This window comes from Scleropages formosus, chromosome 7 (genome assembly GCF_900964775.1).
Source record: "Scleropages formosus chromosome 7, fSclFor1.1, whole genome shotgun sequence".
NCBI lineage: Eukaryota > Metazoa > Chordata > Actinopteri > Osteoglossiformes > Osteoglossidae > Scleropages > Scleropages formosus.
In genome coordinates, this window is record NC_041812.1 from 2,289,659 (window position 1) to 2,315,365 (window position 25,707).

The window sequence follows — 25,707 nt, forward strand, 5'->3', positions numbered from 1 at the left end:
GAGTGTGTATCAAAAAGATATTTAAAGGCCGTTTCCCTTGACCGAGGGCTCCGGGAAGTGCTGCTCACTCATTACTGCCTTATTGCCTTCACACAGTTTCCTTTTCTCCACTTTCACCACTCTACTTACACGCACACATAAAACAGAACCTTTTGCCAATGAGGACAGCTGGTGGCGTAGTGGTCAGAGCTGCTGCCTCTGGTCCCAAAGGTCATAGGTTTGAATCCCACCTTCAGCTGTAGTACCCTTGAGCAAAGTACTTATCCTGAGTTGTAACTGTTACCCACCTGTATCAATGGATAAGTAACAGTAAGTCGCTTTGGAGCGAAGTGTCAACTAAATGTAAAATCTCACTGTGTTTTGGAAATGTCGAGATCCCCGGTTTGCCGAATTTAGCCGCAAACCAGAGAATCTCGGTCTATTTCACGTGTTTGTCATTTATGTGTCGCCCACGCGTGCTTCCGAACGACATTCGGTGAGTCCGAGGTCCACGTGCACGTTGTCATGTCCAGAGAGAAGGAATAAAGGTTCGTCTTCTGATTCAGTCCATCGCTTCTTCTTCTCTTTCCTCTGTTCAGTTATTGTTCATCATATTAATTGCCACTTTTTTGCTTCGTTATTCACCTTCCTTTCGCTTGATGTCTTCAGCAAATTATCCCATCATCATTTCAAAGACTTGCTAAAGCATCTTTGAACAACTTTTTTTTTTTCCAGCAGACAAAGCAATGAAATACAATTAATGACTCAAAAAATGCACTTATATTTACCTTTTCACTTCTTTGATTTTGCCTCATGCAGCCATTTCATGTAGTTCACAATAAACACTTAAAATCCAGCGTGTGTGTGTGTGTGTGTGTGTGTGTGTGTGTGTGTGTGTGTGTGTATGCATTGTGCCTCATTTCTGTAGAGTGTGTGTGACCGAGTCAGTGTGTATACATGGTGCATCATCTGTGTGTGTATAATTGAGTGAGTGTGTATGCATTGAGCATCGTGTGTGTGTGTGTGTGTGTGTGTGTGTGTGAGTGAGAGAGAGAAACGTGTTTCACTGACCTTGCAGGAAGAAGTCAAAGTACCTTTTTCAAAGAAAAGTGCTGCAAACTTTTCTCTCGTTCCTCCAACTTTTTTAACCAACTCGTGTTGTTTTTTTTTGTTTTTTTTTTTTCCTTTTTTTCTTTTTAATTTTTTTTTTTTTAATGTTTTCCTGGTTTTGTTGGGTCAGGATCAGCAGTTCTTTATTTGAACACTTTTTTTTCTTCCGGAGTGTGTTATTGCATGAAAAGAGGGACCATCTCTGCATCTTTGCCTCCCTCTTTCAAGTCACTGAAATGAGGGGAACTCTGTGTAAACCTGAGCATTTCGTTTCCTTTACCTTTGCACTATGTGTGTGATACCGTGGTGCAAGCAGTAAATGCATCGTCTAGATGAGGTAAAGCCAAGACGGAGCACAAGCGTTTCGCACCTGATGGATTCAAATTGCGCAGCACTCAAACTGCCATTGTACTTTTTAATTGGAATGAGAATGGAATAATAATGGAAGCTGTCCATTACGGGCAGAATAATTTATTTAAAGTGAGCTTTTTAGGGAGATGATCAAGTTATATTAAGAAGAAAAGCACATTTGTATGCAAGAATGTGTACGTATACACACACACACACACACACACACACACACACACACACACACACACACACACACTGCTTCAGTGCATTTCCTTTCCCAATTGTCTGCCTCTAATCTTCTGCTCAAGTGAAGTGAGAGAAAAATCAAATAAAACAGCAGCGTCTGCTTTTCCTAACAATGACAGTGTGGCGATATTTATTTATTCATTTTCTTATGCAGTAGATGGGAGGGGGTCAGTAGATAAAACTTGTGTTGTTGTGTATGCACAGGTGTAACAGTGGTTATGAATATGGGTCACAATAATTACAGTAACAGTGTGATCCACTGTGTAGTTTTATTCCATATTAGAATATTAGCATTACTTCCTTTTTGGTGACAGCTTTGCCACAGTGGTGTCACATATGTCATTTTCCTCTCCAGATATTCTGGTGTGTGTGTGTGTTCACACAGTTTTCCTTAAGGACCTTTCTAGCACTTGTTGTTTTGAATGATTTGATCTGTTTCTGACCTCTTTTCGTCCTCACGTTGAACTTTGGCTCATCCAATCACAGCAGTGCTCTTTCTTTTTGGCAGATCTCCTACAAAGCTGTCAGCTCCTTTGACCCAGAACTGAACCTGTCCAATCAGAGTGGCAAGGTGTTCAAACACAGCAACGAAACATCCCACATGTTCCTGGGACTTTACCCCGGCTCCACGTACTCCTTCACCATCCGAGCGAGCACAATCAAGGGCTACGGTCCTCCGGTCAGCACCCAGTTCACCACCAAGATCTCGGGTGAGTTTTCTTTGCTGCTGCGGCACATTTGCACTTTACCATGGTGTAAGGTATCTAAGGATGTTGCTGCAGCATAATGAGAACGGGAACCCGCTGGAGAAAAAGTTTTAACTAGTAAGTAGTCTAAGGAGGAAGGGGACCCACCCTCATCTTCTTCTCTTGTGCTCCTGCGCTCAGCTCCCAGCATGCCCGGCTACGATCAGGAGACCCCCCTGAATCAGACGGACAGCACGGTCACAGTCCTGCTGAAGCCAGCTCAGAGCCGTGGGGCCCCCGTCAGGTAAGGCCTCTTCCCATTGGGCCACCCCGTCCTTGCCGTCCTGCCCGCTCCTTCACCCAGCAGCATGGCAGCAGCACCCAGTTCGAGGATCTGCCCCGGAAGGCCTTGTGTGATTAATCGCCGTCGTTCGGCAAGAATGGGGGAAATTGAAAGTGTTTTCTTCCGTGTTTTTTTCCTCCTTCTTCTTTTTCTTTCGCACAATTTATTGTTTGCGCATTGGGTCCCCGCGAGAGCAACTCGGCCTTTGAAGATGAGAGCAAAGCCCTATGGTGCCAGGGCTCATGTCAGGATCTCGTGCTCTGCCGTGCTCTTCTTTCATGTGCCCGGCGTTTGGCTTCTGCATCGCCTCTTCTCTATATGCTTCGGTGTTCGTCAGCAAACACGCAAACCACCCTTCGTTGAAATATTTTTTGTAGAAGCCGTTGGTAGTTTTGCTCGTTCCTTTCTCCCGCAAATCACTGGCAGCCGTGATTGAAGTTAAATTGATTTTGCTTGCCGGAGCGCTTGTCTTCCCCTCAGCGCCTCTATTAATCATTGATTTGCAATTCCTGAGAAATCACGCTCTCTGTTTGTGGAAAAAATGCACATGGTTATTATCCTTGGCAAATAATATCGTGCACAGTTGGTTGGAGATGACTTGGAAGTACAGTGTCTACAGTAGTCCAAACGGTCAGTGTGTGAGATGGCCACGTGACGATTTATTGATTTTTCCAAAATGCTCAATTATTCTTCCATTGCTTACACCAGATGTGCATCCAGTGTGGCTTTACAGTATTTACTTCTTTCTACAGTTGGATCTTTTGCATTATTACATGTTATTGTAAAAATAATTATTATTGGATATTTTTATATTGGGTATTTTGTATTACATTCATCTTGAGATCTTTCTCCACGTGTTCTACAGCACGAGGCCTAATAGGATCGCAAATGTAAAGCACTGAGTTACACATTTCTGTCATTAATTGTAGTTTTTCTCCTCATCAGTCCTCATGAGGCAGTTTGACCACTCAATATTCCTGCAGTATGGATAATATTACTTCGAACAGAGAAGCATATCTGTTGCAAAGTTTATGTCACCAAGTTCTTCTGTTTGTCGTCGTTTGTCTAGAGTAAATATTTTCACTACGGTATAAATAGTGCGCAGAAACCCAGTAACATAGCATGTGTGTCGAAGTGCTCTGCAGCCTGACATGATTCTGCCACATTATGCCTGGAACTTTACAATGTTTATGGTATTTTCACGTGCCCTTAATGTGCCTTTGCCAATTTTGACAGACTGAGTTACTTGATACATTTTCCAGCTACATCTCATTTCAAAAAAAAAAAAAAAAAAAAACAAAGTCTTAGAACCTGTTAGAATCAGTAATGTTACAGTTAAACAGTCTTGCGTTGCTGCCATTAATGCGTTCAGACTTGCTTACAATTAACATCTGTAATGAATTAGAACTTCATTAGATGTTCATTAATTTCTCCGTTAGACATTTCTTTGTTTACTGATTTGTTCTTTTGGAGATCAAACAAGGTCTTGTTTCTTGGAGACACAACGTTTCTTTGAAGCCGCTGTCATTGATTAAAATAACACGTTGAATAAGCGTGAAATATTTTTCTCACTGGAAAATGTGCTGCAACAAAATCCTCTAAATTTAAATATAATTAAGTATTTAGTCCTTCATGACTGGAAAAATAAGTTCCAGGTCCTTAAAGGTCAATTTTATTACTTGACATTTTTCATAAGTTCGATGGGCACAGCCTTGGATAGTTGTGTTGCACCGATGTGATTAACATACCATAATCCCCATAAATTTCCCGTCGGGCGAGAATTTTCTCAGCGCTGTGCCCTACAGTCTCCTTCTGCAGATTCTTTTCCCCTCTATCTTCTAATGAGTGTTTGTGCAAAGTGGCAAACATTGCTTTGAACTGAAAAATAAGAATTATTTCAAAAAAGTTTTCTTAAGAATCCTCATATGAATGACTTAATTGGTTGAAATGTCAGCGGAGTGAGTAAATACACGGGATGTTTTTGTCCAGTAAATATTATGCATGTTATGGAAGTAGCTCTGTAGCATTCAGTGATTTCAGGGGCATTTCGCACCCTTACACTCTATGAACAACGGTCTTGCTTTGCTGATTTTTATTTTATTTTATTTTATTTTATTTTATTTATTTATTTATTTAATAAACCCAGTAGTGGCTGATGCTCTTCATTAGCTGTTCGTAAGCCTATACATTTTCCTTGCCTAGTTGATATTGATGTTATCTGTCACTAAACTCAGACACCCCAATTGCCAGGACAATATTAATGTCCTCAAGTGCAACTGAGGAGGGGGGGAATAGACATGACTGCCATCAGTGGATTTGGATGGACCGTAGCTGCAGATTTTTGAATTTTAAATAGCAGATGTTTTGCTGTGATACATAGAATAGTAACAAGAACATCAGAAATGATGGCATTAGGATGAAAAACACCACCGGTTTTGCTTAAAATGAGATGTGTAGAAACACAAAAATCTGCTCCTTGCCAGTATTTCCAAATCATAATATGTGATCGGTTTGCCAAGGTTCTCTCGTTTCAAATATGTCAGCATTTCATTTAATTGAACATAATAAGTAATTATGATAAATGGCCCAATGCAGAGTTTGACAGGGAGGGTAATCTGCCAGGATGATATGCATTTGTTATAACGCTTGTTTAACCGGGGGGGAGTGCTGTTCTTTTAAGGCGATTAGCCATGTGTCTATCAGTCATGTTGTGCCGCGCTAACGTTTCAGATCCCCTCAATCCGCCTCCTCACACCTGATGCCAGAGTGAGTGTTTGAACATGGATGTGGGGGGGATCAGGGACACTGGTGATTGCGAATAGCTGCGAAGATTGACCCATACACAAGTGCGCCGTCCGGTACGTCCATTTCTCAAACTTTGTCGTGTCCTACTGCTTTTCGGCCATTTGTGTGGAAGAATCCCCCCGCTCACAGTTCGACTCCTTGAGAGATGCTGTACACGATCATTAATGGGGGCTTCTGGCAAAGGAAGAAGGGTTACAGAAATACTGCTTGTCTTTTCGGACGCTAGAGGTTGCAGATTCTGTTTGTCAAAAGCACCCAGGGTACATTTAGATGTTCCCCCCCAAAACGGCATGGCCTTGGCCTTCCCGTTACACAGTTTTATTTATTTCTCTTCAACAGATTTCTTCAATGTGCTTCGTAAGAGTTTTTTGAACGTGACCGCAGGTTGTTATGGCCTCATGCTAATAACGTGGCACGTTTTCACAGCCCAAAAGCACTCTTTAGCAAAGCACAGCTGAACGTTCTCCATCTCCTTTGATTTGTTTATTAACGAGCGTCTCGCCGACCAGGGGATGAGGAGGGATGAGTAAGTCCCGTGAGAGCATCGCCGGCGGAGGGAGAGCAGAAAGAGGAGATTAAAACACTCCCCTGCGTGGCTGCACCATCCGAGCCCAGCAGGAGGCGGAGCGCGTGGAGAAAATAACTCTGGGTTCTGGGTCACCGTGCGGCCTGTGCCGGGGCAAACCGTGGTAATTGGTTGTCGCCACGTGAGCCGAGCTCCGAGGTCTATCTGGCCATGCGGCACCGGTAGGTTTAATTGGGGTCAGCTCCGGTCACCCGGCCATCATAGCAACATGGCATTGGCCTGCTGGCCCTGGTCACTGGTATTTTTAATAGCTTGTTTGATTTATTATTTATTTTATTTTATTTTATTTTTTTTTACGTACATGGTCTGCTTTTTTGTTAACCGTAATTTTCTCTTCAGACCAAAGCATTTTCGATGAATAATATCTCCGGTTTTATGAGCGAGCTAAAGAAAAGAAGGTCTGCGTTTGTGCGATCAGGAAGGACATCAGTCGTCGCATCTGAGCGTTGATAATATTCCAGCAGTGAATGACACGCAGGGATGGAGCTGGGATGGGCTATTTACTCATTTGCGCTTTACGGTCCCACCGGGCAGATGATTAATGATATCAGTTGTTTGGCGAATGCTTTAAAATGAGTGCGAAATGTTTCCCTCTGCTTCTCACCTTTAGTAGTTGTATTATTTTTGTTCCTTATGTTGGAAAACATGTCATTAAGCACGTGGCTCGCTGACTGGGGACTGCAATTTGCGCCGTAGGCCCAGCGTGCGAATGTACGATGAGTGCAGCTCAAAGACCTGGAAATGTAACGGGAAGTCGCAGGCAGAATCTCTCACACACACACACACACACACACACACACACACACACACACACACACACACACACCGTAGTGAATCAAGAGCAAGATCGTGGCTGATGCCGCCTTACCGGAATGCTGCTGCCTCTTGCACAAGTCAGTAAGAATTAGAGCAGCAGTATAAAAAATAAAAAAAAAAAAAAAAAAAAGGTGGGTGGCACATTTGCATCATAAATGCTACATCGCTAAACAGAAATGGTTTGAATTAGCTCTCGGTGGCCAGTTGCGGAACGGCGGCTGGGACTCCAGCTGGAGACGAGTGACTTCAGTGGACTGTTTGAACGGAGCCTCGGGGTGCAGGTGCTCCCTCGCCGCGGAGCCGCACGCGTACGAAAACGGCAGCGTCTTGGCCGGCGATGTTCGCCGTCTGAGCCTTACTTTGAGCGGAACGTCTGCGGTTTCCCCTCCGACGCGTAAGGAGCGAGGACGCGAGCGAGATTGTAGCGAACGGGCCTCGTCGCACCTTCAGCTCTTTCACACCTCTTATTTGTGTCGTTGATGAGAAGAATAATGAAATTTCGAATGCTCATCACCTGTGTCATCCCACTGAGAGCCAGTGCTTGGAAGAACTTCTCGAATGCAAAGCGATGCGGCGAACCTACTTCCCAGCACCGACTAAGAAACGCTCGGATGGTTTCCATGGCAGCAGCGATAAAAGCGGCTGCCCTTTCGGGCCCAGTCGCCGCACTGGTTGCTCACATCAATTCCCTGCTGTCTATTTAAAAATGCTGTTGCGAAATTACGGAGGATTTCTTCCCTCGCGCTTGTAACGTACAATTAAACTCTGAATGAATACATATGTTGACACATCTTTGTTTTATGTAAATATGTAATCGTTCCAGCATGGATCGTTCCCACACTTTCATCCACCTTTTAGTTATGATCTCAGTATTTGAATAAATGATTAAAAATGTATGGCGTGATGGAACAGAAAAGTAACTGTGGGCAGTTCTGAGAAATGGTCCCAGGCAGCATCCCTATGTTACTAGTAACCTTTCGTAGCTTTTAGTTATGCTATAAATGTTCCAGTTACTACTGCTCGTCCGTAGAGAGACCGTTTTACAGTGGCATCATGTACGCCCTGTTCTTTATATCCAATATGAACTTGTAATTAACTTAATATTGCTCGGCGGCATGTCGGCAGTAATTAATATTTTACTGCTTTCGATTTATTTGCTACATTTTTGCACTTATGAGGTATTGAGCTGCAAACAGAAGGTCGAGGGGGCGTATTGATACAGCGAAGATGTTTGTATTGAGTTATGGCTCAAGCAGCCCAACAGGTATTCATGTATTCTGCCTAATAATGTGTTACACCAGATGGGGAAAGAAAACAAATCTGATTAACTGATACTGACTGCGAAATCGTTCTTGGGCGCGTAGGATCGCTTCTTACAGCACACCGCCAGCATAGGCAGTATCGACACGCATGCGAACGTGGATATTTGGAGGAGCGCCTCTGCGTAACATTTAAATATTTACGCAAACAGCGTGTTTTTAAACTGATGATGCGTCCAACTGTAATTATTGCTCTTTTGGAATTTATCTTTTTCACATCGTTCCTGACTCCTTGGAGACTCGAGAATGAGGGAATGAGGCACAGTAGCGCAGACACTTTATTTCTGCCCACTTTCAGTCCTGATGCTATCAGGCCATCAGCCTCTTTAAATTATTATTATTATTATTATTATTATTATAATATTGTTATTATTATTATTATTACTTCTACTGCTACTATTATTATTATTGTTGTTGTTACTGCTCACTTATTCTGTTTGTTTTCCTTAAGTCCTCAGAATGTGCACATGGAACAATGTACTGTATGCATTGTGCAGTTACCTCTAAAACCATATAAATAGTACAACTTAATTGAATGCTCAGTAATACCAATGTGTTCTCTACAATTTCCACGTTTATAGAACTAATAACAGACGGCCATTAACAAAGCGCTTTTGTGTGTCCTGAAAGAATCTATTAGTTTTACAGCATTAATTCAAGCGTGACTCTACATGGCATAAATGTCTAAATTGAATAAAGGGAAATGTGGAACTAATTAAAATAATTAAGAATTACAATGTCAAGAGAGTTTGAGGGTTATGCAATATTAGAAGGCTTTTTTTTTGGGTGCTCTAATAATTGTAACTTATAGCTGGACAGAGTATTGTTTTTTAACCAATTTTTCCTCTTTAGAAATAAGGCATGTTAACTGAAAACTCCTTCAATTTGTCCATTTTTCCTTTAAATATAATTATCCTTTGGAATACTGTTATAAGTACATGTGGATCACCGGCAATCATGATTTCAGTTTTGATATTTTTCCAATGTTGTAGTTGCAGACAGCAGCTAATTTACCACTTGGTGGTAAACCGTGACCCTCCGTGGCGTCGGACCGTTTTACTGCGCTCCGGTTTACCGAGCAGACGCGGTCAGTGTCCTGTTGTAGCAACGTGGTCCTTCTTCATGCCGAATCTCTTTTTCTAACTGCGAGGCTTTGATAAAGGGGGAATGAAAAGAGCTATTTGACCTTTAGGTGTTTAAATTATTAAACAGCAAATAGAGTGGAAGCCCAGGCGTTCACAAAGCTAATTTGTCCTGTGCTGCTCGGAGGGCTGAGGAATCTTATTTGGGGGTCTGTCGGCTCTGGCTCCCTCGTGAAACTCGTGCACCGGCTGCTAATAAAGAGCCTTGTCGCCGTGGCCTTCCTGTAATTCCAGTTCGATTTCATTTATCTCCCGTTCTCTCTGCTACGGCCAGCATCCTCCCCACCTCCCTGCTACATACCGTAGGTGCTGGAGAGATGGCCTTGTTTGATCAGCCGTCACATAGGCGAGGGGCTTGTATTCATTTTTATTTATTTATTTCCCCTTCATTCAGAGTTATTTTTGCCTTTTGAGTGGAGGATGATTTTGTGCTCGAATAAAACAAGTTTGCTCTGTTTGCTGTCGGTAAGTAGCTGCCTTCTAGTGTCCTGGGCTCAGCGCTTTCGTGTCTTCAGATGGAGGTAGTTGGGAAGAGCTGAAGATCACCTTGATTTCGTGGAGCCTGAAGCCTTTGTCCGTTATGGAGAACGGAACTGCATTCTGCGTCAGGTTCACGACCCCCTCTCCCCCACCCCCAAGTTGGCTCTGAAGAACTCAACATCCGATGTTCCATTTACATCTGAGATGTTGGAGATGAATGCGTGTTGCTCTTGTGCTCCGGACAGGGGTGTTCCTCACACACCGCGTTGGAATTGCTTTGTTTATTCAGGGTTCTGTTGTTGGGATTTTCCTTTCTCTCTCCGCTGACGCCGGCCTCTTTGTGCTGACACAAAGTCTTTTACACACACTCTTGCACTACCGTGGAATGAGCCTTCAGGGGCTCCGCTCGCAATTCACCGCTTCCGAGGAGCTCGGCTGTCGTTCCCTCGGCTTCGCTGCTCTGCAGATGTGTTGTTTCTGCCCGTGTAGCCGAAACCCCACCTTCAGAGATTGCAGGAATGCTATGGAGCTATAGACGGGTTTGCTCGATTAGAACTTCTTGCTAAACAAGCAGCTGTGTTGCTCCGTGTAATTCATCTCTGACCTGCTCCCTCCCCTCCCCTCCTCTCGGCAGCGTGTACCAGGTGGTGGTGGAGGACGAGCGGCCTCGGCGTGCCAGAGACAATCCGGAGATCCTGCGTTGCTACCCGGTGCCCATCCACTTCCAGAACGTCACGCTGCTGAACTCGCCCTACTACTTCACGGCCGAGATCCCAGCCAGCATCCTGCAGACACCGCAGCCCTTCAGTATCGGTGACAACCGAACCTACAGCGGCTATTGGAACGCGCCGCTGCTACCCCACAAGAGCTACAGCATCTACTACCAGGCGGTCAGCAGCGCCAATGGGGTGGGTGCCCACGAAGGGCCGGACACGAAGCAAAGCAGGGCAGTGTGTGACTGCAGGATCTGTGTATGCTGCCTTTGAGCAAATGCAACAAGGCTGATGCAGAACCAGCCAGTATTGTGTCTTATTGCTCTGTAATCTCCACTTGAACACGAATACTGAAAAGGCTGTAGGTCAGAAGTGCAGCCACACAAAATGTTGACCACGCTGAGAAGTTTGAGTTTTATGATTGCAAAATAATCCACGTCAGTTGCTATTGCATTTGCTCCTACGGGTGTAGCGCACTTTACAGCGTCAGGTACGTTAGTTGTTCTAAGAGCACAGGGTAGCGGCACAGTACGGTACTCTTCAATGTGCTCTACGTTCATAACACTTTTGGTCCCTGGAGTGCACGGTTTTTCCATTTCTAGGCCTGTGGCAAACTGCTAATGTACTGCCACCACTTGTGTCCGTGTCATAATTAGTATTTGAAAATCCTGAATGTGATGTTCAGAGTGGCGGAATGAGGAGCAATATAACTTTATTAATATGAGGTGTCCACGGTCACTCTGCATTGACTGCTGGACCGGAGCGGGAAAGAGTTCCGCCGGCTGTGTACGGCGAAAGTTGATATTACTCTCGCGAAGGCACTGTGATGTTCACGTGATGCTCGCAGCTCGCTTTTTTCCGTTGATGTGTCTCGTGCTGCATCGCCGTGCCTTGTTTTCCACCCTTTAGTGACACTTTGTTGCAGTCGTGATGTCGAAAGGCCAGAAAGGAAGGGATCGGCTCAGCTTTTTTTGGAGAGCTTCGCTCCATCTTAAATGGGTGGACCTGCAGCGACCCGCACAGCTCTTTCACTGTAAGGGTTTCTGACACTGCAGTGGTCCAGGGTGCAGAATATTAAGAAAGGACAGAACTGGCTCTTAGATCGGTTGGATTCATTCTCAGGACTTAAGGAGAAGGAGTCATGTAAAGATCTTGATCGTTTCCTAATGTGAACCTTTCCAAGGTTGCGTACGTTTGCAGAACTCTAAACCAAACCAGTTGCGCAGAGGAAGACGGAAAGTATTAAAATCAGACAAATGTTGCTAATTACCGTGACAAATAGAACGTTAAAAAAGTAAAAATGCAGTGTGGATCAGCCGATGGCGAGTCCAGCATTATGGACTCTGTTTTATTCTCAATTAATATGTTCAGCATATTGAGATTTTTATTGCATTGTAATTCTTCAAGTCATATGAGTGTATTATGAATTATTACTTCTTATGACTAATTCATTGCGGTCTCCCCCCCTCACACACACGCACAGGGACTGCTTTTACCTGACATTGCTTTGTTCTATCTTCTTCATTGCTTTAACAATTCTGACGTCTCGCGTTAATGGACACAGGAGACACAGTCCTAAGCACCGTCTCATATCCTGTTGCTCATGCAACGATGTGCTCGTTTAACCTGAGTAACGTCGTTTCTGGCTTGAATAATTTAGCAACATCACGCTTGGACACGTTAAGTGTTAAATGGCTCTCGGTATACGGTTCGCCCAGTTCACTGGAGTAGATTCTATTCTCATCAGGTGCGGTATCAGTACTGGTACCTGGGTTTTACCCTCGGCCCCTGAGCTGAGAACACAGGCATCCACCAGCCTGCTCCCATCCCGCTCCCATCCTTCGCCACGTTTTGAGCACTTTGCTTGCTGTCAGATGAAAGCAGAGAATGACAGTGGAGCGAAGCTGCCCGGAGGGACCTCCCTGAATTGTTTGTTCCGTCCGCCGCCAGACTGCAGCTCTCCTCTCCTGCTCTGGTCATGCTGGATGGTGGTCAGCGTAGGGTCTTCATACCCAACATGCTGCTGTTAAAGCCGTCGCTGTGCCTGAGGTTGGCCGAGGTCGATAGCGATCGCTTCCCTCAATGAGGGGTATCACAGCCTCGGGACCGTGTTCGGTGTCCCCCTTCCCTTCTGCTACCTCATTCACTGTGTTCAGTGCTCAACGTGCCAGCTGGGGAAAAGAACCTGTTGGTAATAAACAGCAGCTCCTCCAATTGCACATGTCTCAGCTTAGGGTTGAGGGTCAGCAATCGCTGTGTGCGCCAGCTGAGAAGTGACCCCCTTCTCCTTTTTTTTTTGTCACCTTCTCGTCTTGCAGGAGACGAAGATCGACTGCGTGCGTGTCGCCACCAAAGGTAAGACTGCGTCGCTGCGAAAGGGATGACTGCTGTCTGTGGCACGGGATGAGCCCACTGCTACTGTTTGTCTTCATCCTGCTTTGCCAAGAATGTGCACAGAAGAATAGAACACAAAGCTTCTCTCTTCATATCCTCTCGGTTTGTAAAGCGTACTAATATCTTGAAAACGTTTTTTTTTTTTTTCCTCCCTCAATTTGTTGATTGTACTGAGTGTTTTCGTTGAACTGTTACTGCTCAAATAAACATCATACTTTTTTCATGGGGCCTTTCTCTATAGACCCGTTGCCTCCGCGGTTCCCGGGATGTAGGAGAGCTGCCGTGTTTACTTTTCTTTTTGCAAGCTCCTGCCCCCTGTCCCATGGGGACTAGGAGTGGCTGCAGTGTCTCCAGGTTCATCTCAGAGCATCAAGGTTGACAGGAGACGCAGGGTCTCTCTATGATCCCTGTATGCCATCTCATCTTGCTTGGCTTCCTCCAGACCTGTGAGACAGGATGAAAAACAAACTGCACCAATGTACCAGGAGGCACGGAGAGCAGCCGGCGGCCGGCATGACGCTTCCTGCGTACGGCCCATGGCCGCGTTAACAACGCAGTATTGCGTGTGTCATCTCCTGCTGTAGGGAGTTTACTCGTTTGAAAAAGAGAGAAAGCAGCATCTCACGTAGACACTTAAGAAAATGAAGGATTTTTTGCACACTCCAGCTGCTTTTGAATTTATTTCCAAACCACTTTCTCCTCTCAAGGTTTTCTTGCCAAATGACTACATTGCAGTGCAGTGTACAGTAATGTGAGTGTTAAATATGTATCATTCAGGACAAAGTTTTTATTGAAATGTGTTAGACAATGATTCTGGAGGCAGCCAATCGATACAAATGTATATAAAATAAAAGTAAATTTAAAAAAAAAGAAACTTTTTTTAAACTACCTATCAATGTTTAAATGGTCCTCTACAAACAGCAACAATATAAACTGTCCCTGTTAGAATGTAGAAATGATTCCTCTCTGCATTCCCCTCACGTGTATGAACCGTGCTCCTCCTTGTCCTCTTCGTCACCTCCGGGATCACCGGCGCCAGGCGGCTGCTCATACTACCCACATGCATCACACTCCTGCTAATTTTCAGCTCACGCCACACACACCAGATGACTCCTTCTCTGTTGCTGCTCCTGCTCATGTGTTACATTTTACTGAGATTTTCTGATGGGCTTGAGCTTCAGTCTGGCTTTTCTCTCTCCTTTTGCATGCCGGCCTGGAACTCTTAACTGGGCCTTAGCCGCCATAATTGTGACTCAGCTTACAACCCCCTACATTCGCATTGCTCCGGCGGCTGGTGACAACCAACTAACAGGTCAGACAATCTACTGCCAGGTCCCAGCTCCTGCCGGTGGTGGATCTGCTCTCTCTCTCTCTCTCTCTCTCTCTCTCTCTCTCTCTCTCTCTCTCTCTCTCTCTCTCTCTCTCTCTCTCCCCCTCCCCCCCCTTCTCTGTCTCGCTTGTTTGCTCTCTCTCCCTCTCCCCCCCACCCCGCTTGTTTGCTCTCTCTCCCTCTCTCTCCTTCGCTCTCTTTCCCACTCTCTCTCGCTCGTTCATTCTCTCTTGCTCATGCTCTCTTGCTCGCTCTCTCTCTCGTTTCTGTGTATGTATGTATGTATGTAATGCTGTTGGTCCATATATATATGTGTGTGTGTGTGTGTGTGTGTGTGTGTGTGTGTGTGTGTGCTGATCTGATCTGAGTTGTCTAAGAATATCTCTCTGTGTGCATGTACTTAATTTCATGTTAATGGGTGGAGGGCAACAGGCATTCAGCCAACAAAGGGGTTCTGACTATTGGCTTCGTCTCCGGTCTGAATAATTCCATGTAGTTTGCCTTTTTTATTTAAACGATTTCCTTCAATAGTTGTGTAACTTCTAATGCTCTTATCTGGAATTACTGTACCCAGGTGATACCTCAAGCGCTGCGTGTCACCTTGACCAAAAAGTGCAAATGTCCATGTTTATTCAACACAGATATACTGTTTCCCTGTAAAAGGGAACATTTCAGTGTATTTTTTCACAGCGGCATGAAATAAAATCCAAAACACTTAAGCATGCATGAAAAAACCATTATGTTCGACCAGCTGTCAGAGAATTACATTTAAATATTTACCTTATTGCCGTCAAAGGTGGAAACCAGTTGTTCTCACTCGTTCACTACAGTAGACAAAAGCTCAGCCTTGAAGTATTTTTCCAGCAATGCATTTTTAGAATTTAGAAGGCATTTTAAAGGACAGAAGAGGAAACGTTATTGTTTTTCCACTCCCCCAACTCCCCAGACTCCCCTTTACCGGAAGTTTCTTTCATTGCCTATTGTGCTGACTGTTCTCGCATGAGGATTAGTCATTAACCCCACGGTTTCTCAGGAACACGGGCACCTCCGTGCCGTTTGAGAGTAATACGTGGGAAACGCGTCATGGTGACTCTGGGGGGCTGACAGATACCCCCCAACGTAGATGCCAACTGCATCATTTAAACCCACAGAGTTCGGGATCTGCCTCCTGAGTGGGGGGGCCTTTCTTTGTTACCTGTGTCTCGGCCCCATCAGCATGAGATCCTGGTCTGTGGACAACGTTTCCAGAACAAAGGCTGTTTGTTGCACTTCGCAGCAAAATGCTGCAGACTTTACAGTGTTTCACCGCAATGCATCCATGGGCATCTCTGCAACAATTTAAAATTGTGCCGCATGGTTCATTATGGATTCTAATCTTCACAAGGCTGGTCTCAGTGAGCTGTTTGATTTGGGCTCGTTCAGCAACGAAATGCTTGGGCTTCTGGGGAACATTCATTTGATTGTTGAGATTTCAGTTTTCTGCTTAAATTCCTTTGCCAACATTTTGAACATGCGTCCAAAGTATTGTACCTGTCCCTCCCTGCGGTAACCCGTACTACAGGGTAGATACGTTAAAACGAGATTATTAGAGTTCCGATATATGGGTGATATGTAACAATTGTTACAGGACTGACAGCAGAGTAAATGTGGTTAAAGAACTGGGATGATATAGACTGGTCAACAGCACCTCCTCCCGCTCAGTACCGCTGGCAGGGGGTTGCCTTTTAGGAGGCCTCGTCAAAAGCCCTACCCCATCGTCAGCTGCACCACAGGAATGAAGACCGAAGGGGGGAAAAAAAACAGACACTTTCAAAACGTCTACCCAACCCCCCGTTCGTCATGGCGCCAAACGATAGCGGAGCAGCGGGGCCACGATGGCTGCTGTCACCCCTTTGATTGAAAAAGTGGCGCAGGCAGGAGGAATAGGTCCGGCTGGGCCCAATTGAACGAAGCGTCCCAACAATTTCTCATCCCAGACTCATTTAGGGAGAGGAAATGGATATTTCATCAGGCGGCCGGCTCGACGTTCCGTCACATTATTCGGTAAACAGCCCGTGCAAAGTTCTCATCAAAGGGGTGGGTGTGGGGGGAGCGCGAGGCCCGGCTGTGCAAAACACTGGTTGTCGTTAGGTGTTGGTTATCTCATTTGAACAGATATTAAATGCGTGTTCCTGGGGTGAGACCACCCACCACTGCCTACTCAGTCATTAAATTGCTTAGAAGGAGTTTCCTTGGCTCTGCTCGCCATATGTGACCCAGATTTGAATATCTGCAGGCTCAAGGAAGCGATTATTGTGTTTCACTGTGCTAACAATTGATGCAAAAATGCAGCACAAATGACCATGTCTGTCCTCATCAGGTGCTGGAGCTAAAGAGGAGCTAAATAACTAGTACATTTGTGAGGAAAGAAACTGAAACAGCCCTGCGTGCTTCATGGCCGTTGCCTGTAGTTAATAGTCTTTGCTATGGAATGCAGTGTCTTGCTGGAATTAGGTTTTTGTTCTAAAAACATAATATCGAGGAAAGGGGGGGATGCAGCGTTATGCAGTGTACAGTTTTCCAGCAATTGATTATGATCGTGGTAAATTGCGTTGCACATATGGGTGTACGACTGTTCTGTCCATAAGCAATTCCAGTGGGATGTGCTGCCAAGTTAAAGAAAGCGAAATCAATGCACTGAAGAAGAAATACATGATCTCAATGGTCAGGTATTTACCATAGTTAGTCTGCTAGAGCTTTTCGTTTCCCTTATTTACATCCCAATTGCTGCTGTTCTCTCATTGCAGAACTAGCTGTACATTGCAGCTTAGATTTGTTCATGCAACATTGTAACGTTAAAAAAAGGAGGGGAAAAAAATCAGTCGGTACAACGTTGCTGACAAAACACTCTGTTCTTCCTAGAGCATGTGCAGCTTCTCAATTGTATGCTATAAATTCCTTCTGGAGGAGTGTCGGCACTGCCTTTGGAAGCCTGGCCTGTGAGATGAATGGAGGCGCACTGCCCTTCCTAGGAGACGCATCGAGATTCCGGGATTGATTGCGAGAGAATTCCTTCCGGAGTTGCGCCATTCGATGAACAGTGATCGATACGGTCTAACCCTTTGCCGCCGTGTAGCAAAGTGGCAAATATGCGGCGCTCTGTAGGCCTCGGCGTTCCTGCGCGGTGCGAACCCCCCGCCCGTGCCCTCGGTGGCCGCGTCCCTGTTCCGCAGCTCGCGTCATTCCTTCGGAACGATCGCGAAAACGCTACCGCCAACCATCTAGAGTGAGGCGTTTGTCCTTTGTCTCCGTTCGCCTCTCTCTCTGCGTTTCCAAGTGTGAGTCCGTGGTTAATGTACCGCTGTAATCGTCCCGCCGCATGCTTATTATATGTACGTTTCATTCGAAACGCAGCAGTACTCCTTTGTGCTCTATGTTGATTTTTGTTACTTGAGCAGTGCCCGCTCGTCGTAAACTGGTGCAGCGAACGTCTGTCTTTTGTCGTCGTATCGGCAATCAGGGAGTCCGAAACACCGGAGTCCGGAAGGTTTAAAATTTACCCAGATCTATTTCACAGGCCTTTTTTGTGCTCCACGAATGGACGTAGCCTCTGAGTGCAGATGGTTGATGGGAAGTGCACTGTCGAGCAGCGTCCCGCTGAGCTCGCGGAGCAGACTGCGCGGTCTGTTGTGTGACCCTGCCGCTCGTTCCAGGGGCCGCGACCCGCAAGCCGGACGCCGTGGAACCCAAACAGCAGTCGGACCACACTGTGAAGATCGCCAGCATCATCGCCGGCATCTTGCTCTTCGTTATCATCTTCCTGGGCGTGGTGCTGATCATGAAGAAAAGGTAAGAACCTCAGAGCAGCAGAGCTACGTAGTGCGGTCTCGGTTACCCACAATGCAGTGCAGGTAATAACCTTTCTGTGACTTCCGCCTGTGAGCTTTAGTTATACCTCATTTTGCGCTCCTCCACTGTGACGACACGGTGTTTCATATTACGCCGTCGTTCTAATGAAGCCTCGGTTGTTCCGAGGGCAGAGCAACATTTAGTTGTATAAAGTGATCTGATGCGGAAGAGATTTTGTAGTCCAGGAGTGTACAACAGGACATAAAGTCAAGATCAGATTCATTTACAGTGATTCCTTCTTTACCCTCCAAGAGATACACTGTCAATTGTTTGCTGAATAATTGATTTGATCACATTGATAAGATCCATTTAAGTGGTTTTACAACACTGATATGCAGTATGCAATGAAAAATTAATTCTCCTCTGTGACATGCTCAAGCAAATGTCACTGCTTTAATGACCTGGGAATTGGATTTGGGAAATATTTCGGAGGCTTATCTTATAAAAAGGGAAGCAGATAAGAAGGAAAGATTAATGAGAGCCTCATACAGAGTCCTTGGGCATGTAGCTGCAGGCAAGTTTACATTACCCGCCGTCCCATGCCAGAGACGGGTAGCCCAAGGTGTAGACGCCGCCAACACCACATGTCGCACACTTCTTCGCGCGTGACCAAATGCACAGTTGAGAGGAAATGTAACCGGAATTGGGGTTTACCGTCCCTTTACTGTAGATAACCACGGTGCACGTCACTACGATCTTTTACATTTCTCTGCTGTAGAATGAAGGGAATGTTTTCTGTTTGCTTTTTTTTTTCGAGACCTGAACATTGTTTGTAGGTTGAGGAAGAAGCAGTAGGTATTATTTAAGGCGTTTAGTATGAAGCGAGTGCGTGCCAGGCTTTCAGTCAGTGCCTTAAAATCAATTACTGTACTGGCACATGTCTTCTTTAAGAAATACTCATGTTTTATTCATGCACAAATTAGAAGCTGTTACCAGTGTGCATAATTACTTTTCTTGACTAATATACCTTCCTGAAATGAAAAAAAGCAGATGGAGGTCGTCGCATCTGTTTGTCTAATTTATTTTAATTGATTTAGAACTGGAGCCATGGTAAGACATACTAATTCCTTTGTTAATATCTTTCTTGGTATAAAATTATGTCCATTCCCTGGAAACTGTTTTTTGAATCAATTTAATGTGTATGTACTATATGTGTGTGTGTGTAAAAAGAACAGGTGAAATTGATTTAAAAGCACCCCCTCTACACTCAAGCAAAGTTTTCTTGAAAACTTTCTGACTTCTTGTCACACTAATTAACTTTCTCTAACTGTCTCAAGTAGCTGTCTTCATTTGTACTGTTTTTTTCTTCTGCTAATGTACTACAACCTTGTATATTTATGCACAACTACATGTATAGTTCTGTTCTGTAGTTAAAAAAAAAAAAAAAAAAAATAGACTTAATGTAATGTAGTAAATCTGTGTGTAACAACTCAGAATAGCTCATGTCTGGAGTTCTGAGACCCGTACGCCTGACATACCCCCAGCAATCACCTTACCCTCACGAGTCACAAGTAACCTTCACTTATGCCACCATATCTGGTTTTGTTCATTTATATTTTTCGGACATTAATATTTTACTTTTCTTTCCTTCCATTCCATTCTCCCCCCCAACCACTGCTTAAATCCTACCACCACCCCACTCGGCAGAAGATCCTATCACTCCTACACTTATTACCTGTAAGTAACCACTTTGTGCACCGCTAGTGCCATGCTTTCTGCCACGCCTTTCCCATGCATGAGAAGAGCGACCCTCCTCTTCCTCTTTCCAACCCGGCTGCTTCCTCGGTCCTAGCTGAGGAACTGGTGCTGGAACCAGTAGAACCACTCCATCTCATAGCGCACACCTCCGCAGCTCTCAGACAGGTATTTTCATGTGAGCGTTAAGTCTTGGACAAGGACAGACACACGCAGAATATGTCTTTGCGTGCTTTCCGAAGATGACATTTTCTCATGCTGTATTGAAATAGTAACTTTTCATTATTTTTTCTTTTGTTGGTTTATCAGGAGGGATTGTTGTTTGGCACAAAAAAAAATTCACATAACAAAAGAAGGAATAATTTGAAAATGAGGGAAAAAAATCAATACGGCTAATGCAATTTTTATGGTACGCGAAATCCGATCTGACGGCATTGATTTTCTTTCATTTGGTTTGTCAAAATTTGTAATTGAAAATGCCTGTCTTTTTAAAAGCACCAATTCATTTTGAAAGGGGACCTTGATAAGTTTCTGATGTGTAATATGTATAACTTGTTAAGTTCCCAAAGTTGTGCTTTTCTGCAATATGTCCCATACAAGGAAAGCCAAAACGTCCAATCGTCTTAGCTATGCTGTGCTTTATTGCTGGGAGGAATGGTTTGTTTGGAAATCTCCGTGCATTGCTACATGAAAATGGCAGTAACTCCCCCTCCCACCCCTGCCCCCCTGTTATGGTGCAGCATCCACACACAGGCATGTGACCAGACCACCTGCTTTTTCCACCCATAACCCCGTGCCATAAGAGTGCGTAGCCCCCGAGCCCATCCATCCTCATTACTCCTTGTCTCTGTTCTCTTGTGCAGTCTTTGCTCAATGCTCATCTCAAGGCCATGCTGGTTTTTTTAATCCTTTTTCTCTTTTTCTTTATGTTCAGCCATTTCCTCATGGAAATGATGGCATGCAGTGCCCCCACCCCGTCCATAACGCTTCTGCCCTCCACACAAGAGCGCTGACACTAGCCTGCTCCAATTGAAAAGACATGGACTTGAGTCACAAAAGCGAACTGCTGTCATGTCTTTTCAGCTGCTAGGTGCTTGCTTTCGATTGTGTGCGTTGTCCGACTAGAATAGTGTAACGGGTTCTTGTTCCGCCGAGCAGAGCTCTTCCTAATGTATCCTAGTGCTGTCGTCATGCTGTCCCAATGAAATAGATGGCGACCCGTGGGCCTGCGCCTGCTGCTTTACACCCGGACACGATCGACAGCTGTACGCTCGACTCGCTTCTTCGCTTCTTGTATACGGCCTGATCGGTGGCGATGGCTGGAATGGATGGGGCTTTGACCACCGAGTGACGCGCAGGGCGGCTCCGTACAGCTTTGCCCCCGTTCCCAGCCACAGGTCCGGCGCAGCGCAGAAGTTCCGGTAGAGCTGCTCTTGTCGGAACAGCTGGTCTGGTGCGATAACGCGACAATCTTATAGCCTAATGGGAAATTACGGAATTGTGCCGTTTGCGTTTAACTCCGATTTGTGTGTTTTCGTCTATTACTATTGTCATTCAGAACTGTCATTGCCAAAGTGGGTTCGACAGAATAAAGTCCAAATGAGACTCTCTTTGCTGCGAAGACAGACAGGTGCTGCCACCTCTGCCGAGTGCTAAAACCTCTCTCTTCCTGGCAAGTGTGACCTGCAATAAGTTTCCCATCAGTTTAAAAGAGGACTTCTTGAGAACGTGTGAAAGGCAAGATCAAGCTCAGTGTCTTGAAAAATTGCAGTAACTGCCTGCCAGGCGGATGTGCGGAAGCAATAACTCCCGTCTGCCCAGGACAAGAATTACGGGAGGCCGCTGTCGCAGGGCGCTCGGCACATAATGGAAGGGACAGGTCCGCTTTGCGGAGGAGCTTGAGCGCGATGTGTCAGATGCACAAACACCTTAATTAAATCCTACAGACAGAAAGGGGGATCAAATTAATTGCAGCAGGCGATGCGTTCGTGTTCATTTCAGCGAGTGTGTGCATCCGCAGCGAGACTAAGAGGAGCGAGAGGAAAAAGGCAATTTTGTCCATCTCCCCAGTGCTGTGGGCAGGGAAAGTCGTCTTTTATTAGGGTGACAGGTTGTTGTAGAGCATCCTGGCCGAGATGGTTCCATTTTTCCAATAATGACCTCTCCAGCGGAATCGGACCAGACGGCTGAGCGCGAGATGTCAATGCCGGGGACCAAGTTGCTGGCAGTTCCCCTCTTCCCCTTAACCTCTCCTCTGGTGTACTTTTCTCAGCATCAAACTTTCTAATTAGTTGGCGCTATAATTAAGGGTATCTCATGCGGATGAGGACAAGAGGGGAGGACTGTATCTGAGAACACGGTGCGTCGCCTGCCAGGGCAAATTGAATTAGCGAAGTGTGGCAAAGCAATCCTATCTGTTGTCTGTGAGACGCTTGCCCGCCTCGACAAATAAAGACGTCAAACGCTCCCTTCCACTTATCAGCCCGGCCGCTTCTAAACAGCCGCCTAACTGCCGATGCCGCTGCCGCGAGGCTGTCAAACGCAGCAGCTGGGCGCAGCTTCGACAGCTCGTGTGGGGCCGTCCGTTTCGTTGTTCTTTAGCTCGTGTGCATCGCATTCTGGGATTGGGACGCCTGCGGTGGCGGCCACATTGTCTCCAGTGCTGACCTCAAGTGTCGTGAAGAGCAGGTACTTAGTACTGCGTCTTAAACCTAAATCAATGAACAAGGGGGCAGAGCTGTTGACTTCGGCTCTTAGGACCCGAGTTCGAATCCCACCTCCTGCTGTTACTCCCTTGTAAGCAAGAGATGTTCCGGTGAAAAATATCCACTTGTGTGAACTGGTTCATCATTGCAAGCCGCTTGGTGTGCAAACGTCACTTTGTGAGCTAAGTGAATAAATACAAGTCTGGCGTTCAAATGGGTGTATGTGGTGTGAAGAAAACCAGATTAGTCACATGTATCTTTGTCTCTAAGCTTGTTTGTCTCCAAGGACTCGGTTGTGCTTTTGTTCTTTACAGTCACCGTTCCTTCCTTACTAGTACCGAGGTACATCGTTTACTGCTGTACTGATACACGTTGCGGGCAGCACGGTGGCACATCAAGTAGCGCTGCTGTCTCACAGCACCTGAGTGGTGCGAGAGGATGTGGGTTCAATCCCTGCTCAGTCTGTGATGAGTCTGCATGTTCTCCCTGTGTCTGTGTGGGTTTCCTCCAGGTGCTCTGGTTTCCTCCCACAGTCCAAAGACATGCTGTCCAGGTTCACCCATAGTGTGTGAGTGACAGAGAGAGTATGTGTGTTCTACTGATGTATGGATGAGTGACCCAGTGTTAAGTAGTGTATCTAGCAGCATAAGTCACCGTGGTGAATAAGGTGTGTTGGCTCATAACACTCCATAGAGTTCATTGGAAGTCGCTTTAGAGAATAGTGTTTGATAAATAAATAAATGTACTACAAGATTTGGAATTCCACATTTTATTTGGCTTTTCAGGATTCTCTTCTTAATGGGACCGGTTTTCTTGCCCGCCATTGCTGAGTTCCAGCTTCCCAAACTCTCATGCGCGTTGTTTTGGGATTTACAGAAAACTGTGTAATTAAGGTACCCGTCTTAATGTGTCCTTTTATGTTTGCTTCACTATAATGAATGCAAATATTTAAATGATACTGCAGTTTCTATTAATTTACCCTGAAGTGTAAATTAAAGTTGTCAATCAAAAATAGTGTCCTCTATCAAGAGTAACATAAAAGTTTTATCTACGTAGCTCGAAGTATTGTTAGATACCGAACATAATTATCTCACATCATTAAGTTCAGGAGGAAATGTAGAACCTGTTCTGCTTCTCGTGATGTTTTTTCAAAAGAGAATAAACCGTTGTTATATGTATATATTTTAGTAATTTGTTGATTAACATGTACATAGTTTGCAAACAAAGGTACTAAAGTGCTCCAAGCTGCAGTTTGTGCAAATGCAGTTACTCTTCCTACCGCATGAGTTCGCTTTTGAACATTTCATCAGCACACAATTTAAATGTTTTCAAGTGTTTTAGCCTTTATACAGCCACTACTCCGGCATTGTATGTGATTTTTTTTTTCTCTTATAATAAAAATTTAAAAAATATATATATATTTTGGTAGGAGGGTATCAGGATTCATCTATCCTGTGTTTTATGCACCTGCTCGAGTGATCTCCATTTGTGCATCAAGTGGAAACCAAGAAACTATGTTTATTTAAGAATCACGTTTGCATCCCATGTCTCTTTCTCATAATTTAATGTACAAATTGTATTTTTGCTGAGATGTACATCGCTTTGGAGAAAAGCGTCTGCTAAATGAATAAATGTAAATGTGTGTGTTGCGATGTCACGAATCAATATTTTTTGTGAAACGTTTTATTGAAATACATGTGGCATCCCATTCGTGGAGAGGGGCGTTTCGGAGCAAGGAATAATTACATGCATTCGGATGATGTTGTGTCTTGTCATTGTTTAGGGAGTGCATTTTCCAGTCTCACTACAGGCTCAGCTTTCAGTTAAAAACTGGCATTTTCTTTAGTCGTCTTCAAGTTTAAGCAGCATCTTTAGGAGTAATATTTGTAAACAGCATATTTTGTGTTTGTGACATTATGCCAGAGACCCTGGGTCTAAAAGAGGGTGGTGATCTTGGTAAATTATGCTGATACTCAATTCAGTCCCTTCATAGTGTCAGCGCTCATGACACTGAGTATTTCAAGCTCTTCAAAATTCAAAGCTATTCTGCTTAGACTGAAAAGATGTGCGGCTTAAAAGAAAAAACTAAATGACAAACTGTCACAACGGAAACCTTGGGTTCTCTCTTTGGCATGAATGTCCACAGGTGCTCTGGATCTGAGGTGTATCTGTGGCTTCGCTTCCTGGTGAGTGTGTGGGCGGCGGAGATGTTGGAAAAAAAATAATAAAATGAGCCCTGCACAGAAGGAGTTGTAACCCTGCAGGGCTTGTTGTTTTAGATATGAAAGAGATCTTGTTTAAAAAAAAATTACTGTTTGCTTGATCATGACATACATTGATTTAAAAAAAAAAAAGCTCTGAAATCTATGTACTGGGGGGGAAAAAAAAAAAAAAAAAAACATTATATGGTCCAGCAAGTCAATGTGGGTGAGTGGAGAAGTATATTTTACACGCATGGGCAAGACTTGCAGGATCTGGCTCGGAAAATAGCAGCAGGGTCATTTTGATCATACCCCAGCAGGTGATGCGCAACTGCAGCCTGAGCGCGCGTGCCTCCCCGCCACCGGGTACACAGAGGCGCCGCTCCATGGGACCCGCGTCCGCTCCCCCTAGTTCTCGTCGGGTCATTTAAAGCATCGGCCTGCTGGGCTCCAGCGCCCTAATTGCACTGCGTGCTGGATGTCGGACGCTGATTGCAAAGCTCATTCGCTGTCCCTAACTTTTCGTTTTCTCCTCCACAGTTCAAAATGTGTCCTGTTTAGTTCAGCATTGAATTTGCACTTTTTTCAGCAGCATCCCTACCCTGCGTGTCTTCACAAGCGCTGCGTCGATGTTCATTTCCTTTCCCCCCTTCTGTGCAATAGTGGTATCGTGTGTTTTGCTGGAAAGAGGGATGATTCAGATTTTGTGCGAGTGCGTGTAATTACAGCTGCGGCGTGATCTTCTGGTGCATGTTAAAGATGTCACACTTCAGCAATCTCCGAATCAAACCTTTTTTCCCCTGTAATTAATTGTGCAAACTAATACAGAGCTGTTCCCTAGGTAATCACAGTAGTCATCAGCAAAGTCTTTTATTAAATGTTTTTCTTTACGATTTACCCCGGTTAGCCTGGCAGACG

General features: G+C 44.9%; 1 protein-coding gene across 7 annotated transcripts in view; it reads left to right on the forward strand.

Moving 5' to 3' along the window:
* LOC108928010 (receptor-type tyrosine-protein phosphatase mu) overlaps positions 1-25,707 on the forward strand; it is a 154,451-nt gene that overhangs the window by 88,404 nt on the left and 40,340 nt on the right. For 2 of the 7 annotated variants that reach the window (XM_018741734.2, XM_018741737.2), the window contains exons 10-16: positions 2,195-2,396; positions 2,574-2,676; positions 10,498-10,771; positions 12,895-12,931; positions 14,208-14,282; positions 17,993-18,128; positions 19,836-19,865. In XM_018741734.2, the coding sequence (XP_018597250.1) occupies positions 2,195-2,396; positions 2,574-2,676; positions 10,498-10,771; positions 12,895-12,931; positions 14,208-14,282; positions 17,993-18,128; positions 19,836-19,865 (857 nt within the window). The remainder of the gene's footprint in view (positions 1-2,194; positions 2,397-2,573; positions 2,677-10,497; positions 10,772-12,894; positions 12,932-14,207; positions 14,283-17,992; positions 18,129-19,835; positions 19,866-25,707) is intronic. The other 5 variants (XM_018741736.2, XM_029253751.1, XM_018741738.2 and 2 more) reach the window with 3 other exon arrangements.